Below are 19,886 nucleotides of genomic sequence, written 5' to 3' on the forward strand. Positions count from 1 at the left end.
CGTTCCCGAGCCCGGGCCTCCTTCTCTCAGCCCCAATTTGGGCTCCTGAAAGGAGATGAAATCCGGCGCTCCCTCCTCAAACAAGGCTGGGGGAGAGCTTCGAGGCCACAGCTGGTTAAGGGGCGGCAGAGGGGACCCACCCTCGCCCCCTCCCAAGTCGGGCGCGGCAGCCCGAGCGCCGGCGCGTGGCGGGCCGGCGCGTGCCGAGGGGCTCCCAGGTACCAGCGCGCGCTCGCCCCGCTCCGCTCCCCGCGAAGGGGCAGGGTCCCCGGGCGCGTGCCGAGACGACGGCAGGCGGAAGCCGCAGGCGGGGAGGCGGGCCGTTCCCGCCGCGGGCGGGTGGGGGAAGGGCTGCAGCCACACCCGGAAGTCGGTCGGCGAGGGAGAGGGGGGGCCGGAGGGGGGGTGAGGCTTCCGGTAGCGCAAAGGGTGTCGGGAGAGGCTTCCAGCAAACCTTCTTCCTTGGCCTCTGGAGGGACCACCGTTGCCGCGGCTTCGGCTTCCACGATCTGCGTTCGGGCTAAACGGCCACGGCGGCCGCTACTGTCGCTCCCCTCGTGCCCGGCTCTGTCCGTATTCGTTCCCAGGCGGCCGCCACGGCTCCCGCAGCGGCTGCGGCCGACATGTTGTGAGGCGGCGGCGCGGGTGTCTGAAGGATGGTTTGGCTGAGGCGGCGGCAGCGGCTGCTGGCGGCGGCGGCAGCTGGGGCTCCGGCTCTGTAGCGCCCAGCCCGCTGGGTGGCTGCCCGGTACCGCGGTGAGGCCAGTGCCCCGGACCTTGCCTCTCCTCAGGCGCGGTTGGGGACCGGTTAGGCGACAGCGCCCGCTCCTCGGAGGAGACACGAAGGTGGTTCCCCAGTGCTCACATTTCCGGACCACCTTGGCTTTCTCTCCGACCTGGACAGCGCTGCCCCGACAATCCTCAGCACCCCGACCTCCTTCCCGGTCTCGCCCTAAAAAATCTCTCACACGGGTGTTCCCCACCCTCACGAACCGGCTCCTCCCTACCCCCCACCCCCACCCCCCTTCATTCTCTTCGCGCTCCTGGGATCACACTTTTGAGGGCAGCCTTTTGAAAATTCTTCGCGGAATAGTGGACTAGAGCTGGGGAGTTTTTAAAAGTCGGGGCGCGCGCGCGAGGGAGCTACGATGGCTTCCTCGTCCGGCAACGATGATGATCTCACTATACCTAGAGCTGCTATCAATAAGATGATCAAAGAGACTCTCCCCAACGTCCGGGTGGCCAACGATGCCAGGGAGCTGGTGGTGAACTGCTGCACTGAATTCATTCACCTTATATCTTCTGAAGCTAATGAGATTTGCAACAAGTCGGAAAAGAAGACCATCTCACCTGAGCATGTCATACAAGGTAAGTGGTACGTGTGGGGGTTTTGTTTAAGCGAGGGTCGGGGACAGCCTGCGAGTTGCGTGACCCATTCACGTCAAAGCCTTCATTCCTCTCCCCTACATAAGTACTGGCAGACGAAAAAGCCACGCGGGCATGGAAGCAGCCGATGCCTTGAGAAACTCCTGGGTAGTATTCTCGTGGTGGTGCTTTTCATCCAGCGAATACACGTAAGGATGGCAAGCGTTTAGGTCAGCCAACATCCTCCAAGGATAAAGTATTAATTGTCTCGGTTGACGGCCAGGTAAGCCGAAGCAACAAGAATTTTGCCTGCATGCCTGCCTAAAGTGGAACCTAGACGTGACGACTGAGAAATTGTCTGCCTAAAGTGGAACCTTCGATCACAACAACTGAGAAAGGAACACAGAGAGTTATCCCTTGGAAAAGGAAAATTCACACGGGAACTTCCAAGGATGAGTGGAGACCGCACCCCTTCCCCATGCGGTCTTTTCTGCAATGTAGAAGAAAAGATGAATTTTCTGAACACACGAGTAAAAGAATTCTTAACATAAATGTGTTCAACGTTGTAAAGTTTGGTGATGTTGAATAAAGACAGTATATTTTCTGCTTTAAAAATGGTTTAGTGGTCCTACCATGTTAACAAGTCTTCTTTCCTCTTTCCTTCTTTTTTCACTCTTTCTTTCGTTGTTTTTTTCTTTTGTGTAGCTTGCTTTGCTCTATGGAGATACATTTTTAAAGCTTGGATTGAAAGGTTGTAAAAGATATTTTTCATGGAACATTTCTCTGTCCTTTCTTGCTGCCTTTCCCATTTAGCTGTATACACTTAAGCTTTTATTGAACAGCATTTTTGGAAGTTTCAACCCTTATCTTGGAAAGGATTTAGTCCAATAGTAAGGACGTGGGGGACCACATTCTGATGGTTTGTTTCAGGCTAGGGAGACATATTTACTAGTCATAATGTTTTGAGAGCACATACGCTCTTATGGGAAAGTTGCATTCAATTTGAGGCGGTAATTTGCCTTTTATAATAATTCAATTAAAATCTAAAAAGTTTTTTGATTGCTTTTGAAGTCAGAAAAAATGATTAATTTTAATCATTTTAGTGGGCATTTATTTTTTATGATTTTTAAATTTATAATTTATTCTTAAATTTATAATTTAACTTTTTAAAGGTGACTTTCCTGTTATTCTGAAGTAGAGAACACATCTGCTCGTATTTACCATCTCCAATATTTTACTATCAGTATTGACAAAAGAAATGATTCATTTTTGGTCCTTAATGATGTGTGGAAGATAGATTTAAGTATACTCTGCCATTTCCATTCCTGTACATGAGGAGAAAAAAAAAATCTCTAGGAAAAACCATGTTTGATTTTAAAGCCAGTGTTTTCTACTTGTTTGGTGTGCTGAACACTCTGGCAAGTACAATGAAAGTCAAGTTCTCTATTTTTTGTTTCGTGTTTTATTTTTACATTGTGTGTACTATTGTCATAAGTCTTTCATAAGGTTATCCAACACAGATAGCTGTAATTTCCTCTTACAACTCGTAAAAAAGAAAAAATCTTTTATCAACATTGCCTTTCTAATGAAAATTGCACAAGATTTCTAAAGGATGTGCTTAAACATTTGTTTACAACACAGAAGTGGGGATTATTCCAAAAATCTAATAACACATTACGGTCTGTCTTCTTGGGTAGTTTATTCTTTTCTGGGATATATTTAGATTTCTGATTGACATGATGGAATAAAAGTGCAGCTGTAGTGAGCAGTATGCTAACTAGCTCAACTTTGGAATATGCTAAATTCAGTTTAAGATGTGAGTCAGAAAGTTCCAGTGAAAGCATTTTCATTTTCCTTTGTGTACTGGGGATGATTGATTAATTTTCTTAAAAAATCATCCATTGGCCTGTTTTAGTCTTATAAATTTACCCCCCCCCTTTTTTTTTTTGGTAACATTGCTGTTAAGTAGAAAAGGACCTACCATTTTTGCCCCAAATTCTTCTCCAGTTAGGGGAATAAAGTTTATACATTTACTTATACTTATGTTAATCTCACATTGCATAATCATTTTAAAGAATTTTTGTCTTGAGTGGTTACATTTTTTAGAAATGTACATATATTTTTAAAAAGTGTTAAAAATGTATTTTACAGATTAACCCTGGAAAGCTTGCTAAAACATGGAAGTTACAACATTTTTTACGCTTTTCGTAAGCATTAATTATTTTGGTATGTAGGATATATCCAATTGGAATAATTAGTACATTTAAAGTTGTATGAATCTCACATGTTGAAGTTCAGATTTTTGAGTAGTAAGTTTAATGAACTAGATTTTGCTTTAAGACGTCATTTTTCCCTTGCTACTTTGCTTTACCTTGTCAGAGCAAAGTAAGCATTTTGGGCAGTTCTGTAAAATGCAGTTACTAAAGTCAAAATAATCTTCTTGCCAATAAATCTTTGAAGTAATTAAATTTTTAAAAATTTCTAAATGTTATGCTTATTTTGAGTTTAAGAAAGTGGACTTGGTAATGAGGATCACAGATACACAAAGCGATTCTAAGCTGTAAAAGGTGTTCCTTTTATTTCATTTCTGGTTTCCCTGAACACATATTCTTTCTTTTTTAAGGTTTATTTATTTATTTTAGAGAGAGAGTGAGCACAGGGTTGGGGGGGGGGGGACAGTGAGCAGAGGGAGATGGGGAGAGAGAGAATCTCAAGCCCTTGATACAGGGCTTGATCTCAGGACCCTGAGATCATGACCTGAGCAAAATGGAGAGTCAGATGCTTAAGGACTGAGCCTCCCAGACACCTCTGTGAACACATATTCGTAAATGAGTTTTAACATTCTGTTGTATTATGGAAAGAATATTGAGAGTTTAAGAGTGACAAGTTCTACACTGCAAAGTGGCCTTATGCACATTTATGAAAGGTTTCCTCTTTTATGTATAAATAATACCTAATTGTTTCAGGTATCACTTGCAATTATTGAGAATTAATCAAGGTTGAGAATCTTCCATGATATGCTGTAATAAATAACAGTTTTTTAAATGTGTAATGGTACTGATTAAAACATGTCTGTTAGGTTTAATCTTAAAGCATGATGCCATCTGTAAAGCCAAAGTATAAATAAGGATATTTTAAGTGATATTATTTTTTTGCATTTTTAACCTCCTCTTACATCCCTACATTTATAATAATAGTAACTGAAAGTAATGAAAGCTTGAAAAAGTCTCTGAAGGTTTGCTTCTTCAGCAGTTGTGTTCTCCAAGCTATCTATGTTGAAGGGTTTTTTAAAATTCCAGTTCTTCTCACACTGGTACTTTGTGAAATAAAATAAAAATGAATCACTAGAAAAACAAAATTAAAAAGACATAAATAAAAGTTCAATTTTTGTTGTTAGATTCAATAGATATAAAATAACTGTCAAGTTGCTGTGAAGTTTCCTTTTTTCCTAGCTTTATTGAGAAATAATTGACATAACATGGTGTAAGGTTAAGGTGTACAGCATAGTGATTTGATATATGTATATACTGTGAAATGATACCACAAAAAAGGTCAGCTAACACATCCATCACCCCACATAGTTACAGTTTTGCTGTGAAGGTTCCAAAATGCTTACTTGGATTTCCATACTTAAGCCATCACAGACCATTATAAGCAATTCTGGCACAAGTCCATGAACCACAGTTTGAGTAGCTTTGTTCAAAATCCTAAACCACAGTCTATTTTAGAAAGTGGATGTGAAGTAGTTTTTAAATCATAGAATCTGAGTGGTTGCAGAGAAGTTGTAATAATAATCAGAATAAGAATGAGATTGTATTACCTAAATAATCATGCATACTGATATTTTTTCCAGAGGGATACAGAGGTATATATAGTATTGTACCATTTATCACATAATCAAGTTCTTTTCAAGTTAGGATTTTATCATTTTCCTTAAAACTGATACATCTTTTTATTTTCCTTCTACCACCCAGTAATTACTTTTGAATACTACTAGGTACTTGGCATTGTGTTAGATACAGCTAAGAATATAAAGACATGATATATGCTTCCTGCTCTGCCATCAGTCTCTCATTTTTGTCCCAGATTCCCAGTAATAGTGATCCAGAGAGGACATGGTTAAGGTCTTCAGAAACCTTTGCCAGGCTAATGAGCCAAGAAGTCACATTGGCCTATATCATCCTATTAATGTATTTAAGTGAACTACCTCACTCCCCCTTCCCTTAACATATAAACAGAAGGAAACTAGAAAAAATTGAGAATGCTGTTTTAGTATTTTAATTTTTTAATGAAAACCCTGCATTATACATTTGAAGTACAAAAATAAGTCACACAAAGTCTTGTTATAACAAAACTATAAGATAATATCACTTTCTTAAAATAAGATCAGGCTATATTAAAATTATTTTTGCTGTGTGGATGTTTTAATTTTTTTTTAAAGTGGTTCTTTTGTTAACATCTGTCTTTCAAATTGAAAAATGTACCAAGTATTTTTTTCCCCCTAACATACCATGTACTTTTCTGTGTATAGTTTTAAAATACATGGCAGAGGGTAGCATATAGACCTCTGAGGAGCAAGTGATGTATGTGTTTTACCCACAGATTTTCTAAAAATTATTTTTCTTTTTTGGCTTTTACTCTGAGATCCTTAAAATCAAGGCCATACAGTCTATTAAGTCTCTTTACACAAACTAGAAAAAGGCATTTTTTTCCTTTAAAACCTTTTCTACCATCTGCCAGTAAAGTGCCATAATATACAAATCTTTGTTTACAATAGGAATGGCCCACCTTAGATATGGTGGTGTTGTGCACTGAATAACCTGCACCACTGCAAATAATGGCCTGCCTATGAATCATTTCCCTTATCCTTTAAGATTCTCCTTTGTATAAAATGGGAATGATTATTACTACATGGTAGCAAATGATATAAAATACCTCCTTGTTTAGAAGATACTATAACCACTTATGGCTGTTAGCCAAAGTGTATTTAAAATTTGGATTAAAGTCAATGTAGTTTTTAAAATTAAGTTTATGGCTCTTCCTGTTGAGCCATTTTACTGAGAGTACTGATTTGTGTATGACAACTCTTTAAATAATATTAACTTTGGATTCACTTGCAAATTTTTGAAAGCAGTATTCTCAAGCTTAGATGTTTTTAAAAGTGAGTTCTTTGTTTTTAATTTTTAACTCAAGCTGTCCATGGCAAAAGGTAGTTTGGATTGGATTTTTTTTATGTCTAGCTAGTCTAGTAATTCATGATGTTTTGAAGAGTTGTCTCCATTGTGTTGATTTGTTAATTTTATAAATTTAATATCTTCTATTACAAATATATTTGTTCAACTTGAATTTAGTGTGATAATGCATATCTGTACATTTATTTCGGTCCTGTACACTTATCAAAGCACTTTTATTTTATGAATTCTAAAATTTTTTTTGGTAGGGCACTCTTTTAAATGTAAGAAAAAAAAATAAAGATGAATAATACGTAGTCCAAGTATTTAAGCGAATTTTAGGGGCCAGACACTGTTAAATGCCTTAGATTACTTGTTGATTCCTACAATCCTAAAAACAATCAATATAGTACTTTATTTTGCTCATTCTATGGGCCGTCTTCTGTTCTAAGCTCTTTGTTTATGTTAATTCATTTATTCACAGTAACCTGATCTGATGAGATATTGGTACTTTTATTCCTGTTTTAGAGGCACAGAGATGAAGGAACTTATCTAGGGTCACACAGCTGATAGGAGGCAGAACTGGGATCAGTCTCTGGAAGCCTTAGGCCCTGCCTAAGTATATACCGCTATACTGCGTATGTTTTAAGAAGATATGAAATAGATGTTATTCTCAGAGAAAGAATACTGAAGCTTAGAGATATGAAGTAGTGTATCCAATTTATATGAATATATTGACAGCCAAATTTCAAATTCTAAGATACCTACCTGATTTTACAAGGGGGAAATTTCTTCTATCTAGGAGAATCAGGCAAGCTTAATTTGAAGATGGAGTTTGATTTGAACCATGAATGCATTAATCATCAGCATGAATGTGGGAAACTGATGTTGCTGGGAAACATTGAGCTGTCAGATTTAGCATAAGTGTGCAGGGATTTAATGGCAGAAATAAAGTTGGCATGATAGGTGGGGCTAGATCCTGGAGAAACTTGGTGTACACTAAGGAAATAAGACTTTTTTTGGGATGTGGGAGGAAATAATAAGCCATTCTTGGTTTCTTTTGGTATTGTCTCCTGCAGTATTACTTAAAATATACTATATGTTCATGCTTTAAAAAAAGAATAAAAGAACAACTTTGGCTTCTATCACTGACAGTAATTAGTCTGTCAATTCAAAGAAAAAATGCAGGCTACCTAATCTTCGCTTAATTTTCCACCTACCACCAAGAATTATCGTTAATTTGATATCTAGTACTCAGAGTAATTAATGCATTACTGAAGTGTTTTGGGTGGGTGAAGAGGGGCAGTAAGTTAATATAATTAAAATTCAAGTAATAGTACTCTGCTTTTTGGCATCAGATTATTTCTAAAGAAGGTCGATTCAAACAGCTAAATATTTGTAGTAATTAAAGTTATAAACCATTTCAAAATGTCTTAAAAACCACAGCTTACACAGGAGGGAATGTGTACCTTTAAAGATATATTTGGTATTCTCCCTGAAGAGCAAATCACTGAAGTTAGAATTCAGGGCATCTTTACTGAGGGCAGTCTGGTTCATCATAATTGTCGAAAAACTATAAGAACTGATGAACTAAGTTAAATTCATTTACTATGAATTTACTATGGAATATAGGTGTTTTTTTACAACCTGCATTTCATCAGTGAGTCAAAAAACAAAAATGCCTTTTGCGGCATTAGTTAACAGAAAACTATAAAATATAATTTCAATTACTGTGAGCCAAAAGGAAACTTAATGCTTTGTCTTGGTTACAGAAGGCATTTAGAAAGTGCATCATTGTAAAATTTTCTTTCTAATTATGAAAAAATAGAGAATTTTTTGTTGATGCTTCTATCCTTAGAGTCTACCTTTATCCCAGTTTTCTGGCACATCACTTGAAGTGTTTTTATGGTGCTTCCTGTTAAGTTTTATTTTCAAGGGAAACTTGCTGGCTGAATATAAATGTTGAATTTTATAAGTTATTTCCACCAGTATTTCTTAGACTTGGCAGTCTGAGTGTCTTTGCTAAAAATAGTTTCCTGTTGGTATATTATACAAAAGAACTTATCTGTCCTTTCATACTATCCTACTAAAACTTAGAACGTGTGTCACTAGCTTACTTTTTCTAAGCCAAATGGCACAAAATATGTTATTAACAAATAGATTCCAATATTAGCTTTTTTGTATTCTTTGAAAAATTGACTGAGTTAATGATGTTTGATTTACTATGAGTGATACAGGAAAAATATTTTCTTACTAAACGGACATGTTCTTTGAACTTTTCTTTTTCCACAGGAAATGCGTTGGTTTTTAAAAAATTGGTCAGAAAGAAAAGGAAAAGTAAAGCCCTGTGCTATTCGATGTTTTCAAGTTTTATCTAATTTGCAATTTTATATTAAAGTTGATAAAATGTTTTGATTTAGCCTTTCAGATAATTGTTCTGCAAATATAATAAAATAGGTAAAATTATTAGAAGACAGCACCACCCCCCCCCCCAAAAAAAAAAACCCCCACAAAATCTTAATGTTCCATGGAAGGGGGAAAGACTGAGTTTTATCACTCTTTCATGTTTTCCTATTTTCATTTCCCTAGCACTAGAAAGTTTGGGCTTTGGCTCTTATATCAGTGAAGTAAAGGAAGTCTTACAAGAATGCAAGACTGTAGCATTAAAAAGAAGAAAGGCCAGTTCTCGTTTGGAAAACCTTGGCATCCCTGAAGAAGAGTTATTAAGACAGCAACAAGAGTTATTTGCAAAAGTAAGTAATGCATTCTAAATTATTTTCATCTGAATTCTACCTTGTTTGCTAACAGAAATCATACTGGTTTCCTGAGATCATTTTTTCTTTTTTCTTTTCTGAAATCATTTCCTAAATCAACATATATTTTCTTTCTGTGGCTGATTATTTGATCATAGAGTCTGATGTTTAGATCTAACCAGTTTGACTCCATTTGGCCAGTTATTTACTTCATGTAAAAGTAAATACAGCAGCCTGTTTGCTGAGGAGAATAACTCCAAATAACTACTGAGATTTTTACTTTGAATTTTTTTTTTCAGTCAAAATGACCATTTAAAAGCCTGAAGAGTATACCTAAACATTCTTAAAATTTATAGTGATAGACTGGTGAGAAAATAATATAGCAAATTTTATAATGAGTGACATATGAGGAAAATTTTATAAACATCTATTTTATGGTTAAGTTAGGTTTTTAAGGGTAGCCCAGGTGGCTCAGCAGTTTAGTACCACCTTCGGCCCTGGGCATGATCCTGCAGACCTGGGATCAAGTCCCACATCAGGCTCCCTGCATGGAGCCTGCTTCTCTCTCTGCCTATGTCTCTGCCTCTCTCTCTTTATCTCTGTGTCTCTCATGAATAAATAAAATCTTAAAAAGTTAGGTTTTTAACACACCTTTAAAACAAATACTCTAATTCTAAAAAATTTTGAAGGGGGATCCCTGGGTGGCGCAGCGGTTTAGCACCTGCCTTTGGCCCAGGGCGCAATCCTGGAGACCCGGGATCGAATCCCACGTCGGGCTCCCGGTGCATGGAGCCTGCTTCTCCCTCTGCCTGTGTCTCTGCCTCTCTCTCTCTCTGTGACTATCATAAATAAATAAAAATTTTTAAAAAATGTAAAAAATAAAAAAAAATAAAAATAAAAAATTTTGAAGGGCCAATAGAGTAGAGAAAGGGAGAAAACTTTTTTGGAGGGGCTTATTAAAGTTCTAATTACCGGGACACCTGGGTGGCTCGGCAGTTGAGCATCTGTCTTTGGCCCAGAGTGGGATCCTGGAGTTCCAGGATAGAGTCCCACATTGGGCTCCCTGCATGGAGCCTGCTTCTCCCTTCGCCTATGTCTCTGCCTCTCTGTGTGTCTCTCATAAATGAAAAATAAAATCTTAAAAAAAAAATAGTTCTAATTACCAGTTTGTGAAGGATTAGCACTGTTAATATTATATATGTTAATATAATAATCTATTTTATTTATTTTTTAATATTCCTCTATTTAAAAAAAAAAGGAAGGAAGAGGATGAAGTTCTTTTTTCCCCACTAAGTTTTGGCCTCTCATTTGAAATTGTAACAGTTTTGGTCAAATAGAAAAGGTGAGATTTCCAACCAGTTAGTTACTCTAATTACTATTAGAATGAGGAAGTATCATTTTAGGTAATTTCTTCCAGATTTGTGCTATATCTGATCTCTTTTAATAATAACAATCAGTTGAGTTTGAATCAAAAAGCTTTCAAATTTTGTGTTATCAGGCACTAGACACTAGATCCCTGGGTGGCGCAGCGGTTTGGCGCCTGCCTTTGGCCCAAGGCGCGATCCTGGAGACCCAGGATCGGATCCCACGTCGGGCTCCCGGTGCATGGAGCCTGCTTCTCCATCTGCCTGTGTCTCTGCCTCTCTCTCTGTCTCTCTGTGACTATCGTAAATAAATAAAAATTAAAAAAAAAAAAGAAACCATTTAAACTAATAAGAAAAATAGAAGTTTACTAACATTTATTGAGTTCTAACCATGTGTTAATCATGTTGCCAAGTAATTTACCTGTATACCTGTATTTTCTTAATCCTCCCAATAACCTATAAGTACTAAAGAGTTACTAAAAGCTTTTGAAGCAGGCATGAACACAAGCAAACAATTTATAATCCATATGAATATGAGGTAACAAAAAAAGATCAAAAACTAATGCTATTATTTATTGATGCTCTGCTATTGCAGATCACCTAGAGAGTTTCAAATTAGATTTTTTTTTTTTTTTTTTTAAGAGAGGGAGAAAGGATGGGGAGGGACAGAGGGAGAGGAGAGAGAAAATCTTCTACAGGCTCCATGAGAGTGTGGAGCTCTATCTCACAATCCTAAGATCATGACCTGAGCCAAAATCAGGAGTCAGATGCTTAACTGACTAAGCTCCCCAGGTACCCCCCAAATTAGATATTTGTTGAAAGGAAAAAAGATGCTCTGCTAGATACTTTACATACTTTGCAGAGCTTTTATAAATATGAATAAAATAAATATTATACCTATTTACACATTAAGAAACAGACTAAGAGATGGAGAAACTTGCATGAGATCATTTATGCATTTTTTCTACAGATATTTACTGAAGTCCTCACTACTTACCAGACATAGTGCTAAATGCTAGTAGGCTTATAATAGTATACAGAAGAGACATGGTTCTTGTTATTCTGGAGCTTAGTTTACTGGAAAGGATTGATTAAGTTAAATAAATCAAGTAAGTTCATATAGTTAGAAAGTGTTGGAGTCTTAAGTTTAAAACTTACATCCTCTGACTCCAAAACTTGCTCTTTCTACATTACCATGCTAATATTCTAGCCACCATTTTGTCTGCTTAAATTTATTTTGGAACTTTTAAGTGGAACATGCCTTGTTATCCTTTTGAAGGCAGAAAGAAGAATGAAAGAAATAATTGACTGTCTGCCAAATCTGTCTTTATTTTTCTGTCCTTGTCATCTGTTTGTTTTTTCCTCTTCCTTATTTCCTTTTCTCCTTGCCCTCATCTATGGAGTGAAAATCTCTTAGTATTTCTTTGCTCTTGGGAGGAAAATCAGCAAAAGGGTAAAATTATAGCACCTATCTAGTATTTCTTCCCTAGAGTACAAAGTACTTAGTCCTAAATGTGAAAGGAACTGTTAAGTAAATATAGCATTTATTTCATCAGTTTCATTTCATCTTTTAGACTTTATTTTAAATATGAATAAAATAGCCTCATTTGAAGCTGTCTTTCAGCTGTTAGCAACAAATATTTGGAAAGGGGAAACCATTAATATGTTGAAAGAAAGGTTAACTGTACATTATAAATGAGTCATTTTAGTACTTGGGAGTGAGAACCTTAAAACATAATGAAAATCTCCAAAAGAAGAAATGAATTAGGAAGTATATGCCTACTCTCTCTCACACTCCCCATTTTAGAAAAAAAATACTTGGGGTACATTGGATGAGAAGCAAGAGTAAATAAGGAAATTAGAAAAAATACCACTGAGAATTTTAATTTGTGAAAATGAATATAAATAACATTTATCAGTCAACAAAGATTGTAAAGGCACGGGAATGTTTTTATGTCCAGACAGAAAAGTATGGTTGCTAATATGGGGCCATGGTATAAAAGTCAGTTAAATTTAATTGTAATCAGTATGTGTCATTGCAGATCACTGAATAAAGTACGAGATCAAGCACCTTTTGCAATAAAACCTGTGTAGAGACTTGAAATTATTTGAAATTTTTTTGTTATGAAATTGTACATATTTATAGCTGATTAAGGCCCTGAGTAGATATTTTTGATTTATTAAATTAAAATATTTGGTTTGCTCTGTAATTTCTTATGAACTCTTAAAATGTTTTTCATGAATCACTCTTAGTCTGTTTTTTTTTTTTTTTTTAAAGATTTTATTTGGGGCAGCCCGGGTGGCTCAGCGGTTTAGCGCCGCCTTCATCCCAGGGCCTGATCCTGGAGACCCGCGTCGGGCTCCTTGCATGGAGCCTGCTCCTCCCTCTGCCTGTGTCTCTGCCTCACTCTCTGTGTCTCTCATGAATAAATAAAATCTTAAAAAAAAACAAACTTTTATTTATTTACTTATGAGAGACACACACAGAGAGTCAGGGACATAGGCAGAGGGACAGAGGAGAGGGACATAGGCCCAGGACTCTGGGATCACGCCCTGAGCCAAAGGTAGACGCTCAGCTACTGAGCCAACCAGGCATCCCTCTTAGTCTGTTTTGTAATCTGGGTATTCCTGCCATAAAAGCAAATCTGCCTGTATATTAGAATACCTATTTTCCATACTTTTTAAATAAAAATGGATGAAAGTAGTGATCAGAATATCTGGTTTCTATTTTCTTTTAAAGATTTTATTTATTTATTTATTCAAGAAAGACACAGAGAGAGAGGCAGAGACACAGGCAGAGGGAGAAGCAGGCTCTCTGCGGGGAGCCCGATGTGGAACTCCATCCCTGGACTCCAGGATCACGCCCTGGGCTGAAGGCAGGCGGTAAACCGCTGAGCCACCCAGGGATCCCCATGGTTTCTGATGTTCTAAACAAAAAAAGTTTTTGCTTGTAGGAGAGGTATGATATAGATACACTGACAACTATAATGAGGCTAATTACTTTCATGAGGAAGATATAAAGAGATCGCAAGTACGGAGACATCACATTAGATTTTGGCAGTGTAAGAGTGTGCCAGTTATTTTGCATGTGAATGGTAATACAAATATAAACCCAAGCAAGGGCATCTGGGTGGGTCATTTGGTTAAGAGTCGTTCTTCTTTCTTCTGCTCAGGTCATGATCTCAGGGTCCTATGATTGAGCCCCACATCTGGCACCCTGCTCAGCAGGGAGCCTGCTTCTCCCTCCCCCTGCTCCTGTGCTCTCTCTGTCCCTTTCTAATAAATAAAGTCTTAAAAAAAAAATTAAACCCAAGCAGACCTCATTACATGTCTCCTTATAAATGTTGACAATGGAAGGAATACCTTGCCTCTAGTTTAGTATCAGGTCTGGACTGAAAAGCTGGGGAAGAAACTTCATTTTCTTTTTTGCATAACTCAGAAAAACCGCTTAGTGTGCAGTTTTCTTGTTGACCTCAGCAGATGAACCAAGCTGATAGTGTTAATTCAAACTCAAGAAATTGTCTGAATCTTGGTTTGTGTGGATTTGTGATCTGCATACAATATTAACTAAATTGGATAGCTTTTACATTTTCACATGTGTACATAGGCTCTCCCCACCCTTTTCAACATAAAACACTGAACTTTGTAAACTGGCATTGAAACATTACAATGTTTTGAGGCACCAATTTTATAAACACAGCACAGTTGTTTTTTTGAGACATACCAAAGGTTAATTTCTTAAGGTTCTTGTTGCATTTGCTTTAGTAGCATTTGATGGAGAATCTTTTATATATACTTGTAGTAGGTAAAAGATAAACCAAAATTTAAACCTTTTTTTTTTCTTTGAAGCTTAAACTATATACTAAGTTTTTGGTCCAAATTGAGTAGGGTAAGTTAACTTCTATTGCATTTTGTTACCCAATATGAGTGTATTTTTGTAAGCATAGTTATGTTTATTAAAAGTTTTAAAAAGAAAAAAACAGCATGTACCAGTTACTAAACAGTTTTCTCAGCCTGAAACCCACTTTTCTATTATTTGGTTTGTGACCAAGCCTAGTACTCTGCAAACCACATTTCTCCTTTTCATGAGGACTTTATTAGACTCTGCTGTCATTAGGGGATCCTAGAGGAAGATTGCCAGGCTGGAGGAGGAGGGCAGCATTTGGACTCCTCGCTTGTACTTCCTATTGGCTTCAAGCTCCTTTGACCAACCTACCAGTACTTTTTCACCCTGGCTGCATCAGTTTTTTTCCTATAGCAGGAACTGGATCCAGTTTGCAGTTTCTTTAATACTTACAGAACCAGCCTAAACATTCACCCTCTACCTCAGGGATGTGGTTCTCAAACCTTGGGGGCCTCTACCAAGCTCAGGGATGCTTTTTAACAGTCTGTGCCCCTTCTTCAGAGGTCTTAGTTTCAGTTCCAAAAATTGTTCCTTTAAGCTTCTAAGTTTTAAAAATTCCACCCTCTTCCTTTGTTGCCCTAGTTTTAGGGATGGTGACTGTTTTTGGTAGTTACCAGTTGCATGATGTCGCAGTGTTCTTTTCTTGCCTTTCAGTGACGCAGTTACCAAGTTTATACTTGGTTAACAATCCTTTATATTTCCTTTTCTCTGTCCTAACGAGTGTGACTTCTATCTCTTGATTAGATCCCGAATGATACAGTTAGGAATCAGAAAAAAAACTTAATGGAAAAAGTAGTATTTCAGTTTAATTTGAAGGAAGAGTGGAATTTTGATAGGTGAAAAATAGGAAATTTCAAATAGAATGAATATCAGCATAAGGTAGTGAAAATGGGGAGGGAATGGTGTATATGGGCAATATTTTATGTTCTAGATTTTATTGGAGTACCAGGTACATATTACAAAAATTGATTTGGGAGATAGATTTGGGCAGGCAGTAATTTGGAGGACCTTGAACTCTAAGCTGAGAAATTGGACTTAATTGGTAACAGATGATTTTTTTAGAGTATAATGATGGTCTGATTAGAATTCTCCTCTAGAAATGTTTGGATAATAAATTCAAGACAGATTATTAAGAAAAATCAGGAATATACAGGGCAAAATCTTAATGTTAGAATTATGCTGAGTACTACCATTTCCCACAAAACATTCATTCAGAAAATACCAGACCCTATGTGTTGGGAATGCAACAAAGAGTATGAAAATAGTCTCTATTCTCAAGGCTAGTGGAGAAAAAAGATACATGCTCAGATAATTAAAGAATAAAGTAGGTAGATATGAGAATGCATAGAGAATTATGGCATATGAAATAGAGTGTGCAATATGACCTAGAAGGATCAAGAAAGACTAATTTCTGTTTTAAATGGTAACTCGGAATTGGCGGGTACGAGCCAGGCTTAAGTAACAATTCTGAAAAAAGGCAGAGAGAGAGAAACAGCATTGTTTTGGTAGAATCCAATATGATCTATTCAGGAACAGATTCATTCGTTCCTGTTGGTGTGATTTTTCTAAAGCTAATGGATAAAATTAAATTGGGAAAGAGCTTTTAGCTGTTGCAACAGTGTGTGTAATGCCTATATGTGTATCTTAGTTTCTAAAATTCCTTATTTTATTAAGAATAAAGCTTTAAAATATAAAGCCTTATTTATTTGTTTATTTAAAGTAGGCTCTATGCCCAGTGTGAGGCTTGAACTCTTGACCCTGAGATCAAGAATTGCATGCTCTACTGACTGACCCAGCCAGGTGCCCCAGTTTCTAAAATTCTCTGATGGTTGTGGAGAGGATATATCAGAGGAATGGATCTTAACTATCTCACTTAAATTCAGTTCTGGATAAGTGCCTTTTCTCTAGTGTGTATATGGGAAGGGTATATATGTGTGTACACACGTGTATGTATTTATGGGGCGGGGTTCAGAGGAGAAATGTGTATTTAGGGTAGGGAACTGTAAGAGAAACTCAAACTATCGGAGCACCTGGGTGGCTCAGTCAGTTAAGCATTCAGCTCTTGATTTTGGCTCAGGTCATGATTTCAGGATTGTGGGTTAGAGCCCTGCATTGGGCTCCGTGCTGGGGCAGAATTTGCTTGTCCCTCTTCCTCTGCTTTTCCCCCCTGTTTGAGTGTGTGTGTGCTTTCTCTCTTAAACAAATAAGTAAAATCTTAAAAAAAGAAACTCAAACATCAAGGTAGCTATTGCATTCATGTTTATTAGTACTTAAGAGTTAGAGGTACTGTACTAGACAACTTTTAAACCACAGAAATAATTTTTAGATTGAAAAATGTTGGGATCCCTGGGTGGCGCAGCGGTTTAGCGCCTGCCTTTGGCCCAGGGCGTGATCCTGGAGACCCGGGATCGAATCCCACGTCTGGCTCCCGGTGCATGGAGCCTGCTTCTCCCTCTGCCTGTGTCTCTGCCTCTCTCTCTCTCTGTCTCTCATGAATAAATAAAATCTTAAAAAAAATAAAAAGAAAATAAAAAGAAAAATGTTTACGTGTTAATTTTAAGTTGAGAGGACAAAAGAATCAAAACAAAAGGAATGAGAAGCAGGAAAGGAACCAAAAATCTTTCTGCCAGCTCTTTCAACTTCAGTTGAACCAAAGGTCATAAAATTATGTGTCATAAAGGGTACTGCCTGTAAGAGAACCAAGTTTTGGAAACTGTCCTCAGCTGACAGAGAGGCAATGGTCTAACTGTATTTTCTTAAAGAGTTCATATTCTCCAGATGTGTAACAGTTATATAGTGGTTGGAAAATATCCAAATTTGATAACTAAGTCTGTAATTGGCTTAATCTATATTTAACCAAAGTGTGTATGTTGTGAATTAAAAAAAAAACAAACTATTTGTTTTTATGTTTTTGGTGTTTAGGCTAGACAGCAGCAAGCAGAATTGGCCCAGCAGGAATGGCTTCAAATGCAGCAAGCTGCTCAACAAGCACAGCTTGCTGCTGCCACAGCCAGTGCATCTAACCAGGCAGGATCTTCTCAGGATGAAGAAGATGATGATGATATCTGAAATTTACCAGCTGAGTTTCTATTTCCTCTATAAATGTTTTTCCCTGCACAAGAAAACAGTGAAAGAAATGCTTATCTGTAATTTTGTATGCATCTTGGTGGACTTGCCATTGGTATTCTAGGGCTGTCTGCTGTTAAGTTTCATCTATTGTGTGCTATTCATGTAAAAACTGTCTCTTTGAACTATTGAAAATTTAAGGTTCAGTATAATATCAATTTTGAATTTTTAATGGTGTTTATGAAATTTTAGATAGCAGTGAGTCCTTTATTTGATCAATAAACAGTGTTACAGAAAACGTCAAGTTTATAAAATACAGTGAAATTTATACAGAAACTCTAAATCTGCATTTGCATTTCCTCTGCCCTTTTAACTAAACTAAAAATTGGGAATTTTAAATTATTGGGGGGAGGGTGTTGTGTGATGCAGTAGATGTTAGATCAGGTTGGTGAAAAAACAAAGAGTTCAGTTTTGTAGTATCTGAATTTTTTGTCTTTTAAAATGGGTATATATATATATATATATATATATAGGCAATAAATATATATGCTCAGATAAATATACTTGTTTAAAAAAATCTCAAAACATTCAAAAACTAGCAAGGAGTATGTTCAATAGTTGTATAAATTCAGTGGGTTATGTTTTTGATTTTGTTTTTGTTTTATGTAGAGGTGAAAACTACAGTTTTATTATGGCATAATTCATCTTGAGCTACACTATTACATTTCAAAGACTACCCAATTTTGAGGACTGTCATGATTCTTACTATTTCACTCCAATAATTGTTAATAGTATTACTTGCTTAGTCCATCCATGTTTATTGGACCTTGTGAAACAATTGCTTAGGTTCCATTGGCTTAAAGGAGATTCATGAATATTCATACCTTTGCTGGGGGAAAGAAATGAAAGTTAATAAGCATGCTTACTGTAAAAGAGGGATTTTTTTGTAATTTAACTTGTAGTTATAGTTTACTTATTGTTTGTTTTTAGCATTACTTTTACATTTTCTTGACTAGATGGCCTAGAGTGTCCAGTGCTTCCTTTTGAAACGGCATCATTGTCTCCCTCATAATTGAGTGATAGCTTTAAAAATGATTGGTTTTATTTTAAGAAAGTGTGTCATAACTGATCAGCCCTATATGAAACATAAATAGTTTCAACCTACTCATTAAAAGGGAGAAGCTTTACTTTGGTTCCAATAAAAAAAGTATGGTAGTGATTTTTACAGGAATCCAATGTGCTGAAGAAATGGCATATTGTTTGTATTTTGGAAACAGAATGGAAAAGCCACTAAAGATAGTATAAAGTAGTCTAAATTCCTATGTCAGTTGCCAAACCATTTAAATTTGTATATTCACCAAGCCCAAGAATAAATTGTGGCTGCCAGGATTCCAATTTTAATTGAAGAACTAAAAAAGTAAAGTTTATAAGTATTAGACTTCTTAATCTTATTTTGCAGTTTTAGAAAAAGTAAAATATTAGCATACGTTTATTAAATACACTTTCCCCATGCCATGAAAAGGTTAATTTTGCTGGATATTTTAAGTTGAAGTTGATACTATATCCATGAAGTGCTTTGGACAAGGTAGAAGGGGTTGTTTTTTTAAAGTTTAAGTACCAAAGGTAGTCTAGTCTAAGAAATAATAAGTGTTGGCTTTTCTAATTTGTACTGTAACATCCTTATACTTTCTATTTTATCTGTTTCTTAAGTAAACAACTTAGATATTTTTCCACACTGTTTTTTTTTCCTGATGCAGAGTTCAGGTTAATTAATATTTTACTGCATCTGATAATGTATTATATGTTTGAAGCCTAGTGACTTTTCATTTTGACATTCTTGTGATTTCATATGCTGTATTCTTCAAGCAATAAAATTCTGATGTGTTTTATAAATTGTATTTACATTTAATAATCTACACAGATTAGCAGCAGGAGATTTCTATTAACATTTTTACTAGTTTCAAGAATCTTTGGCCCAAAACACATTTTGATCATCTGGTATATAGTACCTGACTTTCTCCTTTGTTTATTGTTATTTCAAAAAATGTGGTTTTACTTGTACTTTTGTAATTTACAGTCCTAGGACATAGGCATAACAAAGCTAATTAAGCAGGGTTTTACTTTTAGCTTATTTTTTAGCCTTTAAAAGTCACTATACTGTCTGTCGAGATTTTTTAAATCTTGTGGGGAGAGAAACAAATCTTTAGGATTCTTAAATAAAGTTTTTGTTTAGTAAATATTTTCCCCATTTCCTTGGATATAT

General features: G+C 36.7%; 1 protein-coding gene across 1 annotated transcript; it reads left to right on the plus strand.

Moving 5' to 3' along the window:
• Positions 1-1,031: 1,031 nt before the first annotated feature.
• On the plus strand, positions 1,032-19,860 carry DR1 (down-regulator of transcription 1). Its single transcript, XM_055340062.1, has 3 exons — positions 1,032-1,368; positions 9,126-9,289; positions 17,480-19,860. Exons 1-3 carry the CDS (start codon positions 1,149-1,151, stop codon positions 17,624-17,626), a joined length of 531 nt encoding a protein of 176 aa, XP_055196037.1. The 5' UTR covers positions 1,032-1,148; the 3' UTR covers positions 17,627-19,860.
• Positions 19,861-19,886: the final 26 nt, after the last annotated feature.

The sequence above is a fragment of the Nyctereutes procyonoides genome, unplaced genomic scaffold (assembly GCF_905146905.1).
Source record: "Nyctereutes procyonoides isolate TBG_1078 unplaced genomic scaffold, NYPRO_anot_genome, whole genome shotgun sequence".
Taxonomy (NCBI): domain Eukaryota; kingdom Metazoa; phylum Chordata; class Mammalia; order Carnivora; family Canidae; genus Nyctereutes; species Nyctereutes procyonoides.

Bases quoted from the DNA above. Each gene is read 5' to 3' on its own strand.
- DR1 (XM_055340062.1), top strand. From the start codon at position 1,149: ATGGCTTCCTCGTCCGGCAACGATGATGATCTCACTATACCTAGAGCT. The intron at 1,369-9,125 runs GTAAGTGGTACG...TCATTTCCCTAG, and splicing joins ACCTGAGCATGTCATACAAG to CACTAGAAAGTTTGGGCTTT. The intron at 9,290-17,479 runs GTAAGTAATGCA...TTTGGTGTTTAG, and splicing joins AACAAGAGTTATTTGCAAAA to GCTAGACAGCAGCAAGCAGA.